Below are 22,202 nucleotides of genomic sequence, written 5' to 3' on the forward strand. Positions count from 1 at the left end.
GTTATTTTTAGGATGGATAATAAGGTGAATCGCTGAGAGATGTGCCTGCAAAATGACCTCATGTCTTCAGGTTATGCAACCTATTAGAATTTTTTTTTTTTCTTTTTCATGTTGACAGCCAGTGGGCAGAATCTGAATCAAAATGTATTTTGTCAGTGGGTGGGATATGAACTGACAAGTATTTTGTTAGTGGGTGGGATATGAACTGACAAGTATTTTGTCTTGATGAATGTAGGAGTGAGGTGTGTGGGAGTGTACTGCAGAAAAACAGTAAATGACTTGTTACATATAAAACATATGCCTAAATTTCTGCCACAACCAGGTTAATCTGGTTATGCTGTAACATATTTTTGTTAAACCTTGGAAATGACAAGTGATTCTGAAGAAATGAAGGAAATCAAAGAATTTATTCACCAGACGGTACCAGTGCCATTGCAAGTGAGTTGAGATGATACCACCACACAAAAAAGTAATGCCAAGACACCTCTCTTTTCTCCTTCTGTATTAACATGTCATCCCAACACTTACTACCATCTTCACCTGCTTATCTTCGACATTCTGCATGCCCCGCATTTCTCATGTACATGCTGGTATTCCTTCCTTAAACTCCACACATCTTTCACCCACTCCCATATCTTTATATACTCTCACCTTTTACTGTTATACCCTCAATCTTTCCTGGTGTCTCTTCTCACAAATTCCTTTTCCAAGCTCCCTTGCTTTTACCACCAATCTTTCTTCCCATATCATTCCTTCTTTTCTGAAAGCATCTACAAATCTTCACTCTCATTTCTGCATGGTAATGATCAGACATCCCACCAGTTGTGAGACTCTTTTGTGCTCTTATCAGTTAGTACAAAACTCTAGAAGAGTTTGCTTACCATCTTTCTTACTCCATGTATACTTATATATGTTCCTTTCTTTAAATCAAGTATTCCCAATCACCAGTACTTTAGCATACAACTCCACAAGGTGTTCACCATTTCCATTTTCATTGCATACCCCATTACCCCACTTGTACCCTCAACTACCATGTTTCTACACTCTCAGTTGACTCACCCATCACTAATACCTGATCTCTCACATCAAAACTGCTGACACTTTCACTTAGCTTCTAAAATACTTGCATCTCTTCATTAGATTTCTTACCTCTTTTAATCCTATTTTCATTCTTACCCACATCCATGTGCTCATTTCCTTACACTCTTTCACGCATTCCCACTCGTCCTTCAGCAGAAGTGTTACCCTTTCTATGGCTCTTGCCCTCACACTAGCTCCTGACTTTACCCATAAGACATTCCTAAACCATTCTTACTCCTAACCCTTGAGCTTTGTTTCACTCTGAGCTAGAACATTCAGATTCCTCTTCTCAAACATGCTACCTATCTCTTCCTTCAGCTCATCTTGGTTACATCCACACACATTCAGACACCCTAGCCTGAGCCTTTGAAGAGGATGAGTACTCCTTGCTTGCCCTCTCCTGTTCAAACTTTTATAAATTGAAAAACAACAATAATGGTGTTTACAGCCCTATTTTACAGCCCTCTGCTCATGTCACTCTCAGTCACCTTCTACAACATGCAGGGAGTAATGATTACTATTGTTAGTAGTGGTATGTCCTTCGTTCTTTCCTTCTTACATGTTTGCCATGTCTTGCATTAGCAAGGTAGCTCTAGGAATAGATGAAGAAATGGTCTCAATTACTCACATTCACTCTTTAGCTGTCATGTGTAGTGCACCAAAATTAGAGTTCCCTATCCACAATCAGGCTCCTCACACCTTTCTGTGATTCTCCATGACTGCTTCATATACCCTGGTTCAGTCCAGTGACTGTGTGTAAACCACATTGCTCCACTTCTCTCTATCACTTGCATTCCTCACACCCAACTGCACAATCAGGGGCCCAACTTCTCTCTATCTCTTGCATGCATCACTTCCTCATACATGTTAAGACCCTGAGCCTTCAAAATAGCTTTCACTCCATCCTTCCATCTCCTTTTTGATTTTTTTCCCTTCTCTTTGCTCCTACCATTTCTGACATGTATACCCTCTTTGTCATTCTTTTTCATTCATCCTCTTCATACATCTAACCTTTCATCACACCCTCTTCAGCTCTATCATACATACTCTTCTTACTGTCCAACCTCTCTCTCATTATATCACCTTATATGATCAAACCTCCTTACACCACATGCTGTCCTAAAACATTTAATTTCCAACACATTTACACTATCCTTCAAAGTTTTGTCTGAGGCCCATGCCTCACATCCATATAACACTGACAGGTCTACTTTACCATCAAACATGCCCAGCTTTGCCCTTAAAGACAATGACATCTCTTTCCACTCATTCCCCAGTGTACTCCCTCATCCACCCAATGGCTCTTTTCAGCTCCCATGGTTCCATTTGCAGCCATAACCACTCCCAGGTATCTGAAATACTTTTCTCCAGTTTCTTTCTGCTCAAACACACTTTCCAAATAACCAGTCTCTTTTCACTGCTAAACATGATAACCTAGTGTTTACTCATATTTACTAACAACCTTCTCCTTTCACACACTTAAACTCAGACACCAGTTTATTATGCACATTTTCATGCAAATCTATCACTTGTGCTATATCATCATCAAACAACAACTGACTCACCTCCCAAGTCCCCCCATCCCTAGTAGACTGCAAAACCCTTGCACTAACCTCACTTACCACCAAATCCATAATCAGACTAAACAGCCTTAGTGAAATGATGCACCCCTGCTGCAGACCCACCTTCACCCAGAACTACTTAACCTCCACTCCACATACTTGCATACGTGTCTTACTCTCTTAATGAAAACTTCTCACTACTCCTAATAGCTTTCCTCCTGCACCATATATTTGTAGCACCTTCCACAGAGCATCTCTATCAACCCTGTCATATGCTTTCTCCAGATCCAGATCCTTTTGTTTTTCTAAGTATTTCTCACACACATTCCTCAAAGCAAACATCTCATCCATCATAATTATTATTCTTTTTGTTTTTCCATAGTTGATCGCCATTTCCATCATTAGCCAGCAACAGATGAAGAAAGGCCACATCTGCTCACGTCCATTCTCTTGGCTGTCATTATTATTATCATCATCATTTTGATATATAAACCCAGGACCCCTTTCATGGGGCTTCTGGAGCTTTGAGACTGTTGGACAAACAGAAATGCAAAGATGATATGTCTCCTCTGAGTGAGAAGTTCCTTGGTGGGACTTCTCCCTTACATCAAGTGAGGATGATGCAGTCTCATTGAAGGTGACTTTTTCACTCGTGGTGTAACCGCAACCAGGTGGAGTCTAGTAATACCTGCCACTCTTTGAGATATCATTATGCAAGTAGTGGCTTTATAGTGGCTTATGACTTAAAAGTAGAATAGATTACATAGTTCACTAGTTAGTAAAATGAATTCTGATGATTGTAATGAAAGAGACAGAGTCAGATGTCTTTGATTAATTATCAAGTAATGAATATGATAGAAATATCGGAATTTAATTAGAAATATTAGATTAGAAACATTAGGTAACTGAGGATATGCAGAGACTGCATGAAATAATTTAAAGATTTGCTGATGAGAGAGAGACATATGAGTACAGTAAATGAAATTTTTGATGAAAGGATGTGTAGTTCATTTATTGTATGGGTATTAAGAACAGTAAAATGTTTTTCTACAGTTTTTTGTATGCAAGAATATTTAGATATGTTATCATAGGTGATATGGAAGAAAGAATTCTATCATGTCCTGCCTGCATGTTGTAGAAGGTGACAAAAATTAGGATCTAGTAACTATATTTGAATATGAAGCTGTGATGGTATTCCCTTTTATTTTATTCCAGATTCTCCTCCAAAGGGAGTCCAAAGCCTGAAAGAAGACATTTCAGTGCAGAAGCCGCTTCTATCCCAGATATTCAGGTACGGTCCACAGGTTTAGTTGACTTTAGGAAATAAATTTTGAGTGGAGGATTTTTTTTAGTTGAGCACTGTGGGTAAGAAAGACTCAGATTTTTTCTTTGAAGCCACTCCTGGACTACAAGTGTCATTGGAAAACCCAACATTTTAAGTCAAGAAAAGTAGCAAAACACCAATCACCCATACAGACTAGCATTCCATATCAAGCTTTACTGTACTACCAAGGACAGTGGTGTTTACGTACGACATTCTTAATCTGCTCATGAAGCATTTATTTGTACACAGTAGATGACTAGTATGATGCATGATCACTATAGAAAATTAACTTACATATCTTGTATATCACCTGAAAATGTCTCGGATATATTATTCAAAAATGGCACATGGTCTTTATTAATTTTGTACTATCATATTGGAGGCTATAGCCACAAATGAAAGTTCTTATCAAGACCAGGCCTTCTGTGGAAGGGGTAAAGAGTTAAGTATAAAAGAAGGTGAAGAACAAGAGTTCTTCAATGGTATTGCAATTGAATTTATTAAGAAAGGGTGTGTATGTTTTTTTGATTGGTTGTTGAGGATATCCAATGTGTGTATGGATTATGGTGAAGGATTGGCATGATGCATGTATAGTGCCATTGTACAAAGGCAAAAGAGATAAAGGTGAATGTTCAAAATACAGAGGCATAACCCTGTTTATTATACCTAGTAAATTTATGGGAGAGTATTGATTGAGAGGGCAAAGGTATGTGCAGAGCACTAGACTGGGGAGGAGCAGTGTAGTTTCAGAAGTGGTAGAGAATGTGTGGATCAGATGTTTGCTCTGAAGAATGTTTGTGAGAAATACTTAGAAAAGATGACTTTGTTTTGTGGCATTTATGGATCTGGAAAAGGCAAATGGTAGGGTTGATAGAGATGCTTTGTGGAAGGTCTTAAGGTATATGGTTTAGAAGGTAAGCTGCAAGAATTAGAGAAGTTTTTATCAAGGGTGTAAGGCTTGTGTACGAGTTGGAAGAGAGGATAGTGAATGGTTCCCAGTGAAGGTCGGCTTGTGAGAGGGGTGTGCAATATCACCATGGTTGTTTAATTTGTATATGGATGGGGTGATTAGGGAGGTTAATGCAAGAGTCTTGGATAGATGGGCAAGTATGCAGTCTGTTGGGGATGACAGGGCCTGGGAAGTGAGTCAGTTGTTGTTCGCTGATGATACAGCACTAATGGCAGATTTGAATGGGAAACTGCACACGTTGGTGACTGACTTCATTTGGGAGTAAATATGAATAAAAGCAAGGTTATCAGGTTCAGCAGGGTTGAGCTTCAAGTTAATTGGGATGTAAGTTTGAATGGAGAAAAATTGGAGGAAGTGAAGTGTTTTAGATATCTGGGAGTGGACTTGGCAGCGAATAGAACCATGGAAGTGGAAGTGAGTCATAGGATGGGTGAGGTGGGGTGAAGGTTCTGGGGGTGATGAAGAATGTGTGGAAGGAGAGAATGTTATCTCTGAGAGAAAAAATGGGTATGTTTGACAGAATAGTGGTTCCAACTATATTATATGAATGTGAGGCATAAGATACAGAGTTGTGTGGAGGAGGGTGGGTGTTGTTGGAAATGAGATGTTTGAGGATAATATGTGGTGTTGGGTGGTTTGATCGAGTAAGTAATGAAAGGGTAATAGAGATGAGCAGAAATATAAAGAATTTGGTTGAGAGAGCAGAAGAGGGTGTGCTGAATTGGTTTGGACATATGGAACGAATGAGTAAGGAAAGGTCGACAAAGAGGATGTATATGTCAGAGGTGAAGGGAACAAGGAGAACTATGAGACCAAATTGGGGATGAAAGGATGGAGTGAAAAAGATTTTGAGTGATCAGGGCCTGAACATACAGGAGGGTAAAAGATGTGCATGGAAGAGTAAATTGGAACGATGTGGTATACTAGGGTCAATGTGCCATCAATGGACTGAACTAGGGCATGTGAAATGTCCAGGGTAAACCATGGAAAGGTCTGTGGGCCTGGACACGGATAGGGAGCTGTGATTTTGGTGCATTACACATGACTGCTTGTGTGTAATTGTGAGCAGATGTGGCCTTTCTTTGTCGTGGCAGTACCTCACTGATGCTGGGGGTAGTGATGCTGTGTCCTGTGGGGTTGAGTGGCACAGGGATTGGATCAAGATGAGTGTGTATGAATATGGATATGTGTATATATGTATATGTATTTTTTTTTTTTAAATATACTTAACCATCGAAGAATGTGTGGAAGGCAAGAACGTTATCTCGGAGAGCAAAAATGGGTATGTTTAAAGGAATAGTGGTTCCAACAGTGTTATATGGTTATGGGGCATGGGCTATAGATGAGGTTGTTCGGAGGAGGGTGGATGTGTTAGAAATGAAATGTTTGAGGATGATATGTGGTGTGAGGTGGTTTGATTGAGTAAGTAATGAAAGGGTAAGAGAAATGTGTGGTAATAAAGAAAGTGTGGTTGAGAGAGCAGAAGAGGGTGTATTGAAATGTTTTGGTCACATGGAGAGAATGAGTGAGGATAGATTGACAAAGAGGATATGTGTATTGGAGGTGGAGGGAATGAGGAGAAGTGGGGGACCAAATTGGAGGTGGAAGGATGGAGTGAAAAAGACTTTGAGTGATCGGGACCTGAACATGCAAGAGGGTGAAAGGCGTGCAAGGAATAGAGTGAATTAGAACAATGTGGTAAACTGGGCTTGACGTGCTGTCAATGAATTGAACCAGGGCATGTGACGTGTCTGGGGTAAACCATGGAAAGTTTTATGGGGCCTGGATGTGGAAAGGGAGCTGTGGTGTCGGTGCATTACACATGACAGCTAGAGACTGAGTGTGAATGAATGTGGCCTTTGTTGTCTTTTCCTAGTGCTACCTCGCGCACATGCGGGGGAAGGGGGTTGTTATTTCATGTGTGGCGGGGTAGCGACGGGAATGAATAAAGGCAGCAAGTATGAATTATGTACATATGTATATATGTATATGTCTGTATATGTATATATATGTATACGCTGAAATGTATAGGTATGTATATGTGCGTGTGTGGACGTGCATGTGTATACATGTGTATGGGTTGGGCCATTCTTTCGTCTGTTTCCTTGCGCTACCTCGCTAATGCGGGAGACAGTGACAAAGTATAATAAATGTAAATAGATAAATGAATAGAATTAAATATATATTTTATACATATTTGCCATTTCCTGCTTTAGCAAGGTAGTGCTAAGAACAGAGTACTGAGCCTTAGATGGAATATCCTTACTTGGCCCCCTTATCTCTTCCCTTTTTTGGAAAATTGAAAATGGGAGGGGAGGATTTCTAACACCCCCCCCCCCCACACACACACACACACACACACACACTCAGGGAATACGTGGGAAGTATTCTTATATACATATCTGGCCAAAGCCAGATATCTAATTTATTGACCAACCTAGAGGGGAGTCTAAACAATGGAGTTGAATGTTGGTTGAGTGCTGCAACCATGATTCAAACATGTGCATGCAGACTTGATCCAGGGGCAGCCTGTGAATATGTCATGGTCTGCATCACTAATCACTGTACCATGGAGATCCTTACCTATGAGAAAGGCAAAACAATAGTCATTTCTAGGGAGCAGAAACTAAAGTAATATCTGTAGAGGGAAAAGCCTCACTTGACTCCCTTTTCTGTTCCTCCTTTTATATAATTATTTTCTGAAGGAGAGGGTTTCCAGCCTACTTCAGTCCTTTTTTGTTGCCATCTTCAACATGCAGGAGATATGTGTTTTGTATGCTTTCTTTCCTGTCCCCATGGTGTTGAAGCAGTTCATAAGGTTATCAAATTCATTAAAAGTAGACCATAAGGGTTACCAAATTTGATAAAGTAAATCATAAGGATTACCCAATTCATTTGAAAATATGGGTGCATTATATTCATTGCTGATTGATAAAAGTATTCTCTAAAAGGTTAAGCTGCCTATATATATGAAATTATTTTGAAATAATTTCCTCTGAATGAGAGATATGGCCAGTGTCAAGAAAAAATGAAAGTGTATGATATGAGGAGCAGAATTGAAGGTATGATAAGAAGAGACAAAAACAAAACATTATTGGAGTATTACAGTCACAGCAGATATATAGAAAAGTCAATGGCAGTGGTATGGTTGTATAAAAAGAATTCTGTGGGATAGAGATTCCTGAATGCTTGATTAAAGTAGAGATTCTTGGATACTTGATCAGATAACCATTAATGGAAGACTGGATGGAGGAGTGAGAAACTGCAGAATGGGAATCAAACATCTGTTAAAAGAAAATGGACTCAGCATGGAGGAAGCACAAGAACTCTGTAATAACCTTAAAAGATTCAAGAAGTTTGTTTGTTTCTCTAGCCAGACACATCTAAGGGTCCTCCTAGCATAGGGTGAGAAGGAATGTTTGAAACAGAGAACACAGAAAATCCACAAATGGAACATAAGATATTTCACATTAAATTCAATTAAAGCTAGTCTCAGATAATACTGAGAAGATGAAGTTGTGGTGGCAGATGGAAGGTGTATCAATGATGGCAAAAAGATTTAACGGATAATTTTGAAAAATACAGAAATTATTATGAGAAGAATTAATGGAATAACCATCTGCATCATTCATTATGGAAAAGAAAGGGCTTCAACTCCTCAGTGATCATCCCACGCAGAGCCTAATCAATCCTTGTGGTGTACAGTCAACAGAAAAATTATTACTACCCTTGGCCATGATGAAATACAAATAAATTAAGTTACTTTAATTTTGTCTGTGATTACTTTGATTATTTTTGTATATTGTATGCTTAAAATCCCTTCCTTAAGCCTTTTTAGTTGAATTGTTAAGGTAAAGTAGAAACTATTTGTTTGTTGAAATAGGCAAACAAGTGCCATTCACTAATTTTGTTAGATTTATTTTAAGAAATATTTTCACTACACCTATAGCTGGAAAACATTTAGAAAACTAAAGATATGAGCAGCTATTAGCCAAATATTGTGTGGTTATGAAAAAAAATAAGTTAGTGAAAGGGTTGACTAATATTAGAATATTTAACAGTTTTTCTAAGGAGGACACTTACACAAGTAGACAAAATATGATAATTATCAGGATATCATTATTTTGCTTGAGAGGCAGTTATGAAACCAGTGCATGCCAGTTTCCTTTACACTAAAATTTTTGGAGCATGAATAACCATACATGATAAAAAGATAAGAAAGTAGTTTCAAAATACATATAACAGTCACACTGAAAGTCCTATATGACTGTAGTGGCTATTTTGTTCATCATTGAGCACTCACAGAGAATGGAATGCTGGAATGGTAACAAGGTTTTACGTGAGATGCAAATGATATCCATTGTTATTATTTTGAAATGAGAGGTTTCAACTCTGTCAGATTTTCCTAATGATCTTCCATTTTTGTGTATTATCATCTGTGTTTATGGAAAGGGAGGGTTACTCTCATGGGACCTAACCTAACCTCCTACCCTTCTATCCTTTGAGGATCCTCCAGCAATCAGGAAGCTGGCCACATCTACCGGTTGGGACCACAGGTCATAAAGTTCTATGTTGTGCGTGTATCTGTGTACAGACAGTGCATAACAATTAAGTAGTAAGTGCTTGTTGTCTTCTTTACATTAGTTGCATCATTGGGCATGGAGGGCCTTTGAATATGTTGAAAGTGTTTGTAATGTTGTGATGGGTAATATCAGAGCATGAGAGGGAGAGTGCAACTTGTGTTTGTGTGTGAGCTTGGTTTCTGATGGTTGTATGTCTAGAAGGTTGGACTTTAAGACCAAGTTGAGAGATTTTATTTTTTTTTTAAGTGCCTGGCATATTATTTCAGCGTGTGTTTTGTCACTGTTTCCTTTGTTAGGGTTGGGGGATCTGTGAATAAAAGTTAGTAAAATGTAGTGGAGAGGGGTCTAATGTCGCAGCAGTGAAATGAATGCAAGCATGTTAGAGTAAGACTGTATTGGGAGGATTATTGTTTTATTGTGAAGGTGTTTTGAGATTATGGTTGCTAGACAGCCAGTGATTGTTCTGAATGCACTATTTTGTGTGGTTTGTGTTAACCATGGAAAGGTCTGTGGTGCCTGGCTGTGGACAGGGAGTTGTGGTTTTGGTGCATTGCAAATGACAGCTAGAGAATGCATGTGAGCAAATATGATCCTTCATCTGTTCCTGGCACTGTCTTGCTAATGCAGGAAATAGCGCTGAAATATGAAAATATATATGCATACATTGAGCGATCAGAGCCTGAACTTGCAGGAGGGTAAAAAGTCTTGCATGAGATACAATGAATTAGATTGAAGTGGTATACTGTGGTTGACGTGCTGTCAGTGGACTTAACCAGAGCATGTGAAGCATCTGGAGTAAACCTTGGAAAGGTCTGTGGAGCGTGGTTGTGGGTGGAGAGCTGTGGTTTCGATGCATTACATGTGACAGCTAGAAAATGGACGTGAGCGGATGTGGCCATTCTTCGTCTGTTCCTGGTGCTACCTCACTAATGTGGGAAACGACAATCAAGTATGAATACAAAATGTTTCCAACAGCATCACAGCTACAGTTGTGTACATTAATTATTAAAAATTCTTGCTCATTTCCAATCTCAAAATGCTACAGGTGACCGCATAAATGTTGGAGTGGTGGGGTTGAGGTCTGATGTAGGTAAGGTTAAGGGTGATTGAACGTGAGTATCAGCTGGCTGTGATAAGATTGATGAATCAGGAGAGGCAGGAGGCAGGTCTTTCTCCACCTATTTTAGGAGCCGGTGTGGAATTGCTTGGGTATCATTTGAGCTTGATGCAGAGTAGCTGATTTGAGAGGACTCAGAAGCATCAGGCAAGGGGCTTGGTGAGGGTATATGATTGCCATACCTGGGTATGTACAGTGTTTTGGCATCTTCTCAAACAGCTCTTGTGGTATTACTTGTAATTCATGTAATTATGTGGTATTCATGTAATTAAGTTATGCTTAGCAGTTCAAAACAGAGCAAACCATGGACCATGGCAACATGTGGATGCCTTGACAGTGCCTGGGCAAAAGAGGAGCAAATTCCACACAGAGAAGCCCCATTTTACTAAGCAGCAGTACACTCACAAGTTCTGGATTGTGGGAGGTGCCAAAGTTTGGAACACCAGACAAGGACATTTTAGCTGAACTTCTTTTTTACCTCCTTCAAAATACCAACCCTTTTTGTTGTATAACTGTCTTTATCCTCTGTCGAACTCGTCATACTTTGCACTATTTCCAGCCTTGTGTTACACATACCAAAAATTATGATTAATTATTTTCAAAATATGTATTACTTTCATATACTTATATTCTAAACTGATTCCTTTCACATACCACTCACTTTTAAGAAATCTAAGTAATCTTCATAATTGATTGCAGGCAAGTCTACTGTACTTGAGTCCATGTGCAACATAAATTACCATGTAGGGGATGTGTCTCATAGAAGGCAGTATTTTCATGCCTGCATTTAGTTTTCTTGCATTAGTCAAGAGTAGATGTCCCAAAACTGTTGTATAAAGTACTGTCACAACTCCCAGTCTGTTTATTGATATGTACTATGACAGAAGGGAGGAACAAAATCTCTCAAATCTTAGTTCAGCCCCTACTGCTTTTTACCTGTTATTATAACTACATGAGTTCTTCATCTGTTGGGGATATCCACTTCTCTTTCATATTTTGATCACAGAATTTCATATAATGCAAGTAAGGGACAGCTGCTTTATGTAGTGTGTAATTAGCTAAACTAACAAGCAGAATTCTTTGGCCTGTCTTCCAAACACTACTAAGAAAAGTGCAGCGACAGATTTGTTTGCAAATTATTTAGCATGTGCCAATGTGCTGTATGGGCAGGATAGGGCACATTAATTAAAGATGAATGAAATTATTTATGCTACAACATCTTTCAAATAGTGCATTTTCTTGTTCATTAAGATATGGCATTTATGTTCTTTTTCATTGCTTGTTTCCTTCCAAGGAACTGAGATTGAATATCATATATATTCCACATCAGAATTGCAGTTTCTAATATTTCAGGGAAGTTTTGCATTATTGTCATATGATCATCAGATAAGAATTCAGAAAATTAGAGAAGCAATATTCAGTAGTAATATCACTAATGTAACTAACATTTGACCTAAATTTTTTCATGGTTTTCCCTTTTTCTTTTCTTTGCAGTTGATCGATGAAGACATAGAAAATGTTTGATATGTTGGTGGATTATACTTTCAAAATATACCTTCTGCTTAACTCAACACTAATGTTATGCTTGTAGCTTTATTAGGTGTATTTTTTACCTGCATGGGGTAGTTGCTTAAAAAATGTTTTACTTTTGTATTGCATGACACCATTCATTTACTTTTTACACCATGGTAGATCATCGGTTGTAGTGAGGTTCAAAATATCTTGACATACTGTACTTGATAATTTTGGCAGCAAAAAGGCTACAGTAATTTTATAGGATTTTGACACATGCACCTTTGCACCCAGGTGGAAGACCTTCTCTACACCAAGCTGTGTAATTTACAACATTTGAATTATCTTGATAAGATATATCATATTGTACATTAGTACCATAGGTTTATGCTGAAAAGAATTTAGGGTGTAAGGAGGGTACAAGTATTTGAGTAATCTAAAACCCCATATGATAGAAATCCAGTACATTTGACATTATAATGTGATTCAGCAGACTGATGAGCCATCCAAGTGGAGACTGTTGATTTGTTATTCACTGAGAGTTATTGTTTTGTATGATTAGTATTACAGTTGATAGTCTTACTATTAGCTGAAGATATATGATTAACTCAGCCCACTGTTTTTGTAAGGACAACAGGAGAGAGATTGATGGAGAATGAGGAAACAGGTGTGATGTAGGGTTCAGAGACTTAGTAATTAAGTAACCCCTAATCTGTTATGGCTTGACACTGTTCAGCTAGGATGACTGGAATGGTATTTTCTTTATATGATATGACAGCTTGAGTGTTCCAGAAATATGTTAGCTGAATCTGTGGATGCTTTTAAGGGATTCCTCTGCCACAGGCTTTCTTGCCATAAAAAAAAAATATCCTTCTCAGATGCAGTACACCAACTGTAGAATATTGAGCATTTGGATGTATGAAATTTCAATCAGTAAAGGATTATGTTACAATATAGTTAAGTCAGATGAATAGTAAGACCAAAGTTTCCCCTACTATATGAATTGGACAGCTACCAAAGTGTTATGTTAATCTGTGTATTGAATTATTGACAAAAGTGCTTTCTGCTTGGGAAATGTTGTGGTTGTAGGTTATTGTCATTAATTTTCTAAAAAAATTTCATATATATCCAATATAGCACACTTGTATTTCAGTATTTGATACTGTAAAAGATTAATTTGATCCCAAGATTTGTACATATGAAAAATGATACTTTGGGTTTAAATGGGATCAGGATTTTTCTTTTAAATTGGATGTGAACTGAGGAAAGTATGCCAGTTTTAGGGTTCACTGGATTTTATGATTCCAAGAGAAGGGGACATTTTGATGCATATTAACTGTCTATTAATTCTTAAACTATTAAGCTGTAAGATTAAGCTAAAATGAAACTTAAAGATGTCATGCATATATTTTGTAGTATTGATAATGAACTGCTTCACTGGATATAGAATTTCCAAGTTGCATACTTTGTGCATGTTATATATGTCTTCAGTAGCATAAGTTTGACTTTTTTAACGATATGTAGAATAGTAGACATATATGTTGCTTTTTATTTAACTGGACCCTTTAGCACTGTCACTGTTTATGCGGTGCTCTGAAGTTGTTTTCCTTTGTTTTTTTATGTTAGCATTTTTGTTTTTTTGTTTGCCCCAACACAGTCAAGCATATCAGAGGAGGCCAAAGAAGTTTACAACTCTCTAGTGGAACGGCCAGGATTGGACTGTGAGCCTCTGGCTTACCGCAGTGAACCTGAGCCACCAATAAATGAACCAGAGCCAGCAGAACACAACCCTTTGCGAATGTTGCGAGCTGGTGTCACTGTCAGACCCAAGATCAGGGGAAACAAGCACAACTTTAGTAACTCAGGCTTCAGCACAATTGAAAGAAGTCATGGTATGAGAGCTGGGGTGAGGGAGGGACTGACCACAACACCCAGTAACACTTCTGACTTAGCAACCCATCAGACATTACCCAAAGGTTTCAAACATAATAAAGTTCCACCTCCAGTGAAACCTAAACCTTCACCATTAGTTATACCTAACTCTGCACATAAAGCTACTAACGAGTCAGTAGGAGAGTCCAGCACCACACCAGATACCATCAGCTCTGATGGAAGTAACCAAGATGCCATAAATCTACTTCCGCTACCTCCTAGAGATCGCACAAGAGCAGTTGCTTCTCTCACTAAACCCAGACATCAACGCAAGCACCCACTAATCATCCCTGGGGGAGTAACTAACTCATTGTTGCGTGGTGGAGGTCATGTCCCAGCCCTAGTGGGTGTATCAGACAAGACTGAGCACACAAGTGGTCGTCTTGTCATACAGCACACACACAATCCACAGCTTGAGTCTCACAGTACAACAGCAGCCACCACAGCAGGTGGGTCACCTGCTGTTGATGGATTCATTAGTGATGAGAGTGCAACTTCATCTGGACCAAGGTTACCTCCAGCCAAACCTCCTAGATTATTCACGTGAGTATGTTGGCCAATGTGAAAATTGTCAGATCTTCAAGTTGCTTTACAGAGTTAACCATAAATTGTATATCATAATGACTAAGAGACAGATTATTATAGTACATCTAATATTATTAGATTATCTCAGACCCATCCAGTCTAGTCATTACAATTTGAGAAATTACTAGAAAAAGTTCTTTTTCAAAACTCTATAGATTTGATGAATAAATGCAGTTTCCTTTGATTGGAGACATGTTGCTGCTTAATTTGCATTTAGAAAAAGGAGTAGCTGCAAGACACAATTTAAAATTTCATGTTTGATGGTATGAATTACCTCTAGATGAGTGGCTCTGTTATATTGAATTATACATGCAGAATTATTGTCATTTAGTGCTTTTTAAAGTTATACAATGATTCACTAAACTACATAATATGCATATCCTGTTGAAGTGTCACAATGCACATTATGTAGAAGCAATCATAAGACATCTCGGTACATGACCACAGCATATGAAAATGATTGTTTTGATTTAGAAATTTTGTTAAGAAGTATGTTTTTGACAAAGTACAATAATACCTGACTTGTATTTTAATATAGATGTGGAAGGTATTGTGTTTCCCTTTGATGTATATATCAACAGTGTTGTTAGGTATCATTGTTTATAGCATTTCATTAGGTTTATGATCTGTTATATGTACTGTATATATACTGTAGATGGTTACATATAATTTTAAAAGTTTCATCTTGTAATTTTTTGCAACAGAAGCCCAAGTGCCCTGGATGACAGCTTTGAAAGTCAAGTGGCCAGTGAAATGGATGCTTTGGATAATATACAGGAGGAAGAGCAGAGTGTCTCCCCTGTTGGACTTTTACCTCCACCTTTTCCTAACCCAGAGTCATTCACTAACTCTTCTGACCATCAAATAACCACTAATGGCTTTGGGGAGGGACCAGGAGGAGGAAGTGGGACATTGTATCAGTCTGGAGATCATGTGTCATGTGAGGACCTCCTGGACTTTGCCATGGACCGACCCAACTCCAGGCGAACTCAGGGACCAGCTCGAGGCACCCAGTCTGATGAGGTTCACATTATGCAAAAAGTTCTGAAAAATGAGGTTTGTGTAAAGTCTTTTTAAAATTCACTACACTTACTAAAACAGAACATTTTAACCTTCATTGGTGATTCATGAAAATTTGAATAATATCTTTTTCTAATAAGTGCATTAAGTGATCTCAGGTAATTTGCTGTAACGATACAAATAATTTGTATATATTGACAGTTTGAATTATCTTTCCTCCTCCTCTTCCTCCTCCTCATGCATTACCTTCCTTATTTCTTTTTTCCATTATGCTCCTCTGTACAACCATTTTTCTTCAATTTATTGTTACTTTGGATATATTTTCAGTGTTGCCGTTGTAAGTGGTTCATAACAGTTTTCACACAGTCAGTATGGTATCCATATGATATCCATTATTGTCTGCCCTCTGTATTTTTCCATTGAATAATCATTAGAGAACAAGGGGAGGATGAGATGTTCGTGCTCTTACTCTTTTATAAGCAGAGCTGCTTTACTTATGCTCATTTTATATTCTTGATCCCCATCATGTATGTTTGTTATGGAGTCTTTCAGATACTTATTTTCTTATACATAGTTATGTTTTGATTTTAGCAAGGTAGTATCAGCCTGCAGGGAAAATCCATGCTTTGCTGCTTTTGTTCCAACTTTTGGAAAGTAATAATACAGAGAGGAAGGAGTTCCTTAGTATTATTTTCTACTCTCTTTAGGGATATTTCTCTGTATGATATTACCATTGTTTTTGCTCATTACTGCTTGCTTAAAACTTGACTGTATTTCTGTTTTGAAAATTGTCAGGATAGAGTTTCTGTATTGATTTTCAAGTCTTAGATGGCAGCCAATATCATGTGATTCAACTTTCCTGCTTTTACTTTTGTTTCCAGCTAATTTATGGTAATATTAGTAGCCATTAAAGGTTTCTTCCATCGGCACCAGGCATGGTAAAGAATTATGCACTCCTCAACTCCTTCCTCTACAATCACCACCAAAGACAAACATCCATCAGCCTCATATATTGTGTGTGTGTACTGATGTCCCAGAAAATAGAAAGATTATTAGCTGATGTAAATGAGGAGAAGGAACCCTTATCATCAAATACATCAGTTGGTTAAGGAATTAATGGAGAATACAGGCTAAGAACAGAGCAAATAGTGACTCATTTATTTATTGGGAGTAAGTGAGAGGGTTGCATGCATTACATGTCACCACCTGTATCCCCATTGCCCAAGTATTGGGCCTTTGTGTGGTCACGTGGAACAGATTTGTACCAATTGGACCTAATTCTCAATGATATAATCCTGGGATGATGGAGGATTTAGGTGCAACAAGTGATGGTAAAGAAATAGAATATTTTCAAAGATATTTTGAGAGTAAATTATCTTTTATAGTCATAATTTATTTAGAGTGCTAGTGTAACAAGTAAAAGCAAAGTCTGATGCCAGCACAGGAAAAGCAAATAGACAGGGCATTCATATCATCCCCTTCAGTCTTGAGGTGAGGAAGAATCACCTTAGATTTAGTAACTCCTGCTTGGTGTGCATAGTGTACTCTTTGTAAACATATTCATTTTGTTCACCACCAATCCTCTGTGTGTGTAAGAAGTCATAGTATGAGTGGTATACTAGATCCAATGAAAACAAATAAATAGGACTTACATGTCCTCTCCACTTATCTTAGGATGAGGAAGGATTTCCCCAGATGTGCCAGTTACACACTCTCCTCCCACTTGTTCAGTATTCCACCAGGAATACAGAGGTAGTTATATTAGGTTTTTATGTATTTTCTCTTTTTCATTCTGTTCCATTAGCATATGTGCCTTGGGAATATATGGGTCAAGATGTTTCAACTCTAATGATTTCACTTACATACATTGATATGTAATCTGGTGATGCCTATTGACCGTCTCTCATACTCATGTGAGTACTGGTGTAAGTAATGAAAGGGTAAGAGAGATGTGTGGTAATAAAAAGAGTGTGGTTGAGAGAGCAGAAGAAGGTGTGGTGAAATTGTGTGGACATATGGAGAGAATGAGTGAGGAAAGGTTGACAAAGAGGATTTGTGTGTCAGAGGTGGAGGGAACAAGTAGAAGCAGGGGACTAAACTGGGGGTGAAAGGATGGAGTGAAAAATATTTTGAGTGATCAGGTCCTGAACATGCAGGAGGGTGAAAGGCATACACGGAATAGAGTGAATTGGAACGATGTGGTATGCCAGGGTCGACGTGCTGTCAATGGACTGAACCAAGGCATGTGAAATGTCTGGGGTAAACCATGGAAAGATCTGTGGGGCCTGCATGTGGATGGGGAGCTCTGGTTTTGGTGCACTGGACTGAGTGTGAGAGTATGTGTCCTTTTTTTTGTCTGTTTTCTGGTGCTACCTTGCTGACACAGGGAGTGGTGATGCTGTATCTTGTGGGTTGGGATGCTGTAGGATTGAATAAAGGCAAGCAAGTAAGAATATGTACAAGTGTATATATGTATACATTTTTTTCCATACCTATTTGTCATTTCCTGCATCATCAAAGTAGCGTCAAGAACAGAGGATTGAGCCTAAGAGGGAAAATCATCACCTGGCTCGCTTCTCAGTTCCTTCTTTTGGAAATGTAAAACAAGAGGGGAGGATTTGCGGCCCCTGCTCCTTCCCCTTTTAGTCTATGACACGTGTCGTAAAAGGCGACTAAAAGGGGAGGGAGCAGGGGGCTGGAAATCCAACCCACCCTTTTTAACTCTACCAAAAGAGGGAACAGAGAAGGGGGCCAAGTGAGGATACTCCCTCTAAGGCTCAGTCTTCTGTTCTTAACGCCACCTCGCTAATGCAGGAAATGGCAAATATGTATGAATATATATATATATATGTATATATATATTTTATTTTATTTATCATACTTTGTCGCTGTCTCCTGTGTTAGTGAGGCAGCGCAAGGAAACAGACAAAAGAATGGCCCAACCCACCCACATACACATGTATATACATACCCGTCCACACATGCACATATACATACCTATACATCTCAACATATACATATATATACACACACAGACATATACATTTATACACATGTACATACATACAAATCCATTTGCTTTTCTAAGTATTTCTCATATACATTCTCCAAAGCAAACACCTGATCCACACATCCTCTACTACTTCTGAAACCCCACTGCTCTTCCCCAATCTGATGCTCTGTACATGCCTTCACCCTCTCAATCAGTACCCTCCCTTATAATTTCCCATGAATACTCAACAAACTTATACCTCTATAATTTGAGCACTGTGCAAGCATTCTGCCAATCCTCAGGCACCTCACCATGAGTCATACATATATTAAATAACCTTACCAACCAGTCAACAATACAGTCACCCTTTTTTTTAATAAATTTCAATGCAATACCATCTAAACCCGCTGCCTTGCCAGCTTTCATCTTCCACAAAGCTTTCGATGCCTCTTCTCTGTTTAACAAATCTTTCTCCCTAACCCTCTCACTTTGCACACCACCTCGACCAAAACACCCTATATTCGCCACTCTATCATCAAACACATTTAACAAACCTTCAAAATACTCACTCCATCTCCTTCTCACATCACCACTACTTGTTATCACCTTCCCATTAGCCCCCTTCACTGTCTGTTGGCTCTTGACATGAGAAGCGTGGGAGGTGGGCAGATTAGAAAGGGTAGTGAGTGGTGGGATGAAGAAGTAAGATTATTAGTGAAAGAGAAGAGAGAGGCTTTTGGATGAGTTTTGCAGGGAAATAGTGCAAATGACTGGGAGATGTACAAAAGAAAGAGGCAGGAGGTCAAGAGAAAGGTACAAGAGGTGAAAAAGAGAGTTAGGGTGAGAGAGTGTCATTGAATTTTAGGGAGAATAAAATGATGTTTTGGAAGGAGGTAAATAAATTGCATAACACAAGAGAACAAATGGGAACATCGGTGATTGGGGCCAATGGGAAGGTAATAACAAGAAGTGGTGATGTGAGAAGGCGATGGAGTATTTTGAAGGTTTGTTGAATGTGTTAGATGATAGAGTGGCAGATATAGGGTGTTTTGGTCGAGGTGATGTGCAAAGTGAGAGGGTCAGGAAGAATGATTTGGTAAACAGAGAAGAGGTATATGTATGTTTACGTTGAAATCTATAGGTATGTATTTGTGCGTGTTTGGGCGTGTATGTATGTACACGTGTATGTGGGTGGGTTGGGCCATTCATTCGCCTTTTTCCTTGTGCTACCTTGCTGACGTGGGAGACAGCAACTAAGTATAAGTGGATGAGTGTGTATGAGTGGATGGTTCTTTTTCTACCTTGCTGACGTGGGAAACGGCAATCAAGTATTATATTATGTTCAGTGTTGTAAATGGAAATGGTGAAGAGCTTGTGGATTTGTGTGCTGAAAAAGGACTGGTGGTTGGGAATACCTGGTTTTAAAAGAGATATATATAAGTATATGTATGTGAGTAGGAGAGATGGTCAGAAGGTGTTATTGGATTATGTGTTAATTGATAGGCGCGTGAAAGAGAGATTTTTGAATGTTAATGTGCTGAGAGGGGCAACTGGAGGGATGTCTGATCACTTTCTTGTGGAGGTGAAGGTGAAGATTTGTAGAGGTTTCCAGAAAATAACAGAGAATGTTGGGGAGAGGAGAGTGGTGAGAGTAAGTGAGCTTGGGAAGGAGACTTGTGTGTGGAACCATCAGAAGAGATTGAGTGTAGAATGGCAAAATGTGAGAAAAAAGGACGTGAGGGAAGTGGATGAGGAATGGGATGTATTCAGGTAAGTGGCGATGGCCTGCGCAAAAGATGCTTGTGGCATGAGAAGGGTGGGAGGTGGGCAGATTAGAAAGGGTAGTGAGTGGTGGGATGAAGAAGTAAGGTTTTTAGTGAAAGAGAAAAGAGAGGCGTATGGACAATACTTGCAGGGATGTAGTGCAAGTGACTGGGAGAAGTGTAAAAGAAGGCAGCAGAAGGTCAAGAGAAAGTTGCAAGAACAGGAAGACCAAATTGGAGATGGAAGGCTGGAGGGAAAAAATTTTGAGTAATCAGGGTCTGAACATGCAGGAGGGTGAGAGATTGGAATTGGAGCGATGTGGTGTACAAAGGTTAGTGTGCTGTTAGTGGACTGAACCATGGCATGGGAAGTATTCAGGGTGAACCATGGAAAGGTCTGTGGGGCCTGATTGTGGATAGGGAGCTGTAGATTTGATGCATTATACATGACAGCTAGAGAATGGGTGTGAGCGATTGTGGCCTTTCTTTGTCTGTTCCTGACAATACCTCACTATTGTGGGAAATGGCAGTCAAGTGGGCAAAATATTCTTTAGTCACTAAGGCCATTTCAAGTGAGAAGAAAAAGAATAAGTAACCTGATTGATAACTATGTCATAGCACTAAGAAAATATCATGCATCGCAGACACTTCTAAATCATCAAAAAAAGTGTAATTGCATCATTATTTCAAAAAGTGTGATGTATGCAGTCACTGTTGTAATCAGTTTTACAGTAAAAGAAAATATTTTTTTTCCCATATTTTCAGTTTTTGATGAAAATAAGGATTTTTCATTCATGTTAATAATGCGCAGTCTGAGTAAATAATATATAAATTTGTAAATAATATAAAATTTAAAAAGCATATGTAAAAAATATGTAAATGATATGTATGGGATGTGTGGTCACACCTTGGAAAAAAAATAGGCTTTAGTTCCATATAGAATTATATATAGAAGATTTTTTCGCATAATATAAATAAGGAGGATTTTTACCACCACTAGGGCTTGCCATTTGTTTGTTCAACATCCTGCCGTACTAATATGAAGGAAAGTATTTATTCACTACCTTTTGGGATATTTTCTTAATGTAATTATGAGATTCTACCATTTCAGAGAGAATGTACAGTGAAAGAATTAAAGATAGAAAAGTGATAGGAAGAAGGAAGATGAAAAGAGGAAGAGAAATCCTGAGCTTTACTGTACAAGAAAAGAAGTTGGTGTCATAACTATCAGTTCCTAGCAGCCCGTCTCCTTGCAGAAACTATAGGAAGCAGCTGCCAGACATGTGCTGTAGTCCAGGCATTGGTAGTAGGGACTCATACAGACAACTTGGTAGAGCAGTGGTCAAAATAACACCTTAGAACAAGAAGAGGCCAGTGACATTGCCATGAATAGAAGGGGAACATTGCAGAGAGGTGATGGCTGGAGAATTAATAAGATGGAAGGCTTTTGTTTCCACCTGTGCCAATAGAGAAGTGGATGAAGAAGCACTTGAGATGTGAGAAGTTTTCCATACTAAAGTGAATAAAGCTTCTATAGGTATGAAATACACAGAAATGATAATTACAGCACCTATACATTCCCCATGCTTTTGGGAATGCTTTGTGATGTTATGTGGGGGTTTTATGATAGATTGAAGGATTTGTTTGTGCCCACCATGTTTATATTATTATGTGGTTGAATTTTGGTGCTTTGAAATTGAACAGAAGTGAAATAAGTGACACATAGATAGAGATATATGGAGAAATTGTATCATCACACAGT

At 38.6% G+C, this 22,202-nt stretch overlaps 1 protein-coding gene across 5 annotated transcripts in view; it reads left to right on the top strand.

Annotated features, from left to right (window-relative positions):
- The window catches only part of LOC139757564 (activated Cdc42 kinase-like), a 206,216-nt gene that overhangs the window by 168,819 nt on the left and 15,195 nt on the right, over positions 1-22,202 (top strand). For 4 of the 5 annotated variants that reach the window (XM_071678166.1, XM_071678168.1, XM_071678167.1 and 1 more), the window contains 3 exons: positions 3,858-3,933; positions 13,806-14,623; positions 15,370-15,721. In XM_071678166.1, coding sequence (XP_071534267.1) covers positions 3,858-3,933; positions 13,806-14,623; positions 15,370-15,721 — 1,246 coding nt within the window. The remainder of the gene's footprint in view (positions 1-3,857; positions 3,934-13,805; positions 14,624-15,369; positions 15,722-22,202) is intronic. The other variant, XM_071678170.1, reaches the window with a different exon arrangement.

The sequence above is a fragment of the Panulirus ornatus genome, chromosome 27, assembly GCF_036320965.1.
Source record: "Panulirus ornatus isolate Po-2019 chromosome 27, ASM3632096v1, whole genome shotgun sequence".
Classification (NCBI taxonomy): domain Eukaryota; kingdom Metazoa; phylum Arthropoda; class Malacostraca; order Decapoda; family Palinuridae; genus Panulirus; species Panulirus ornatus.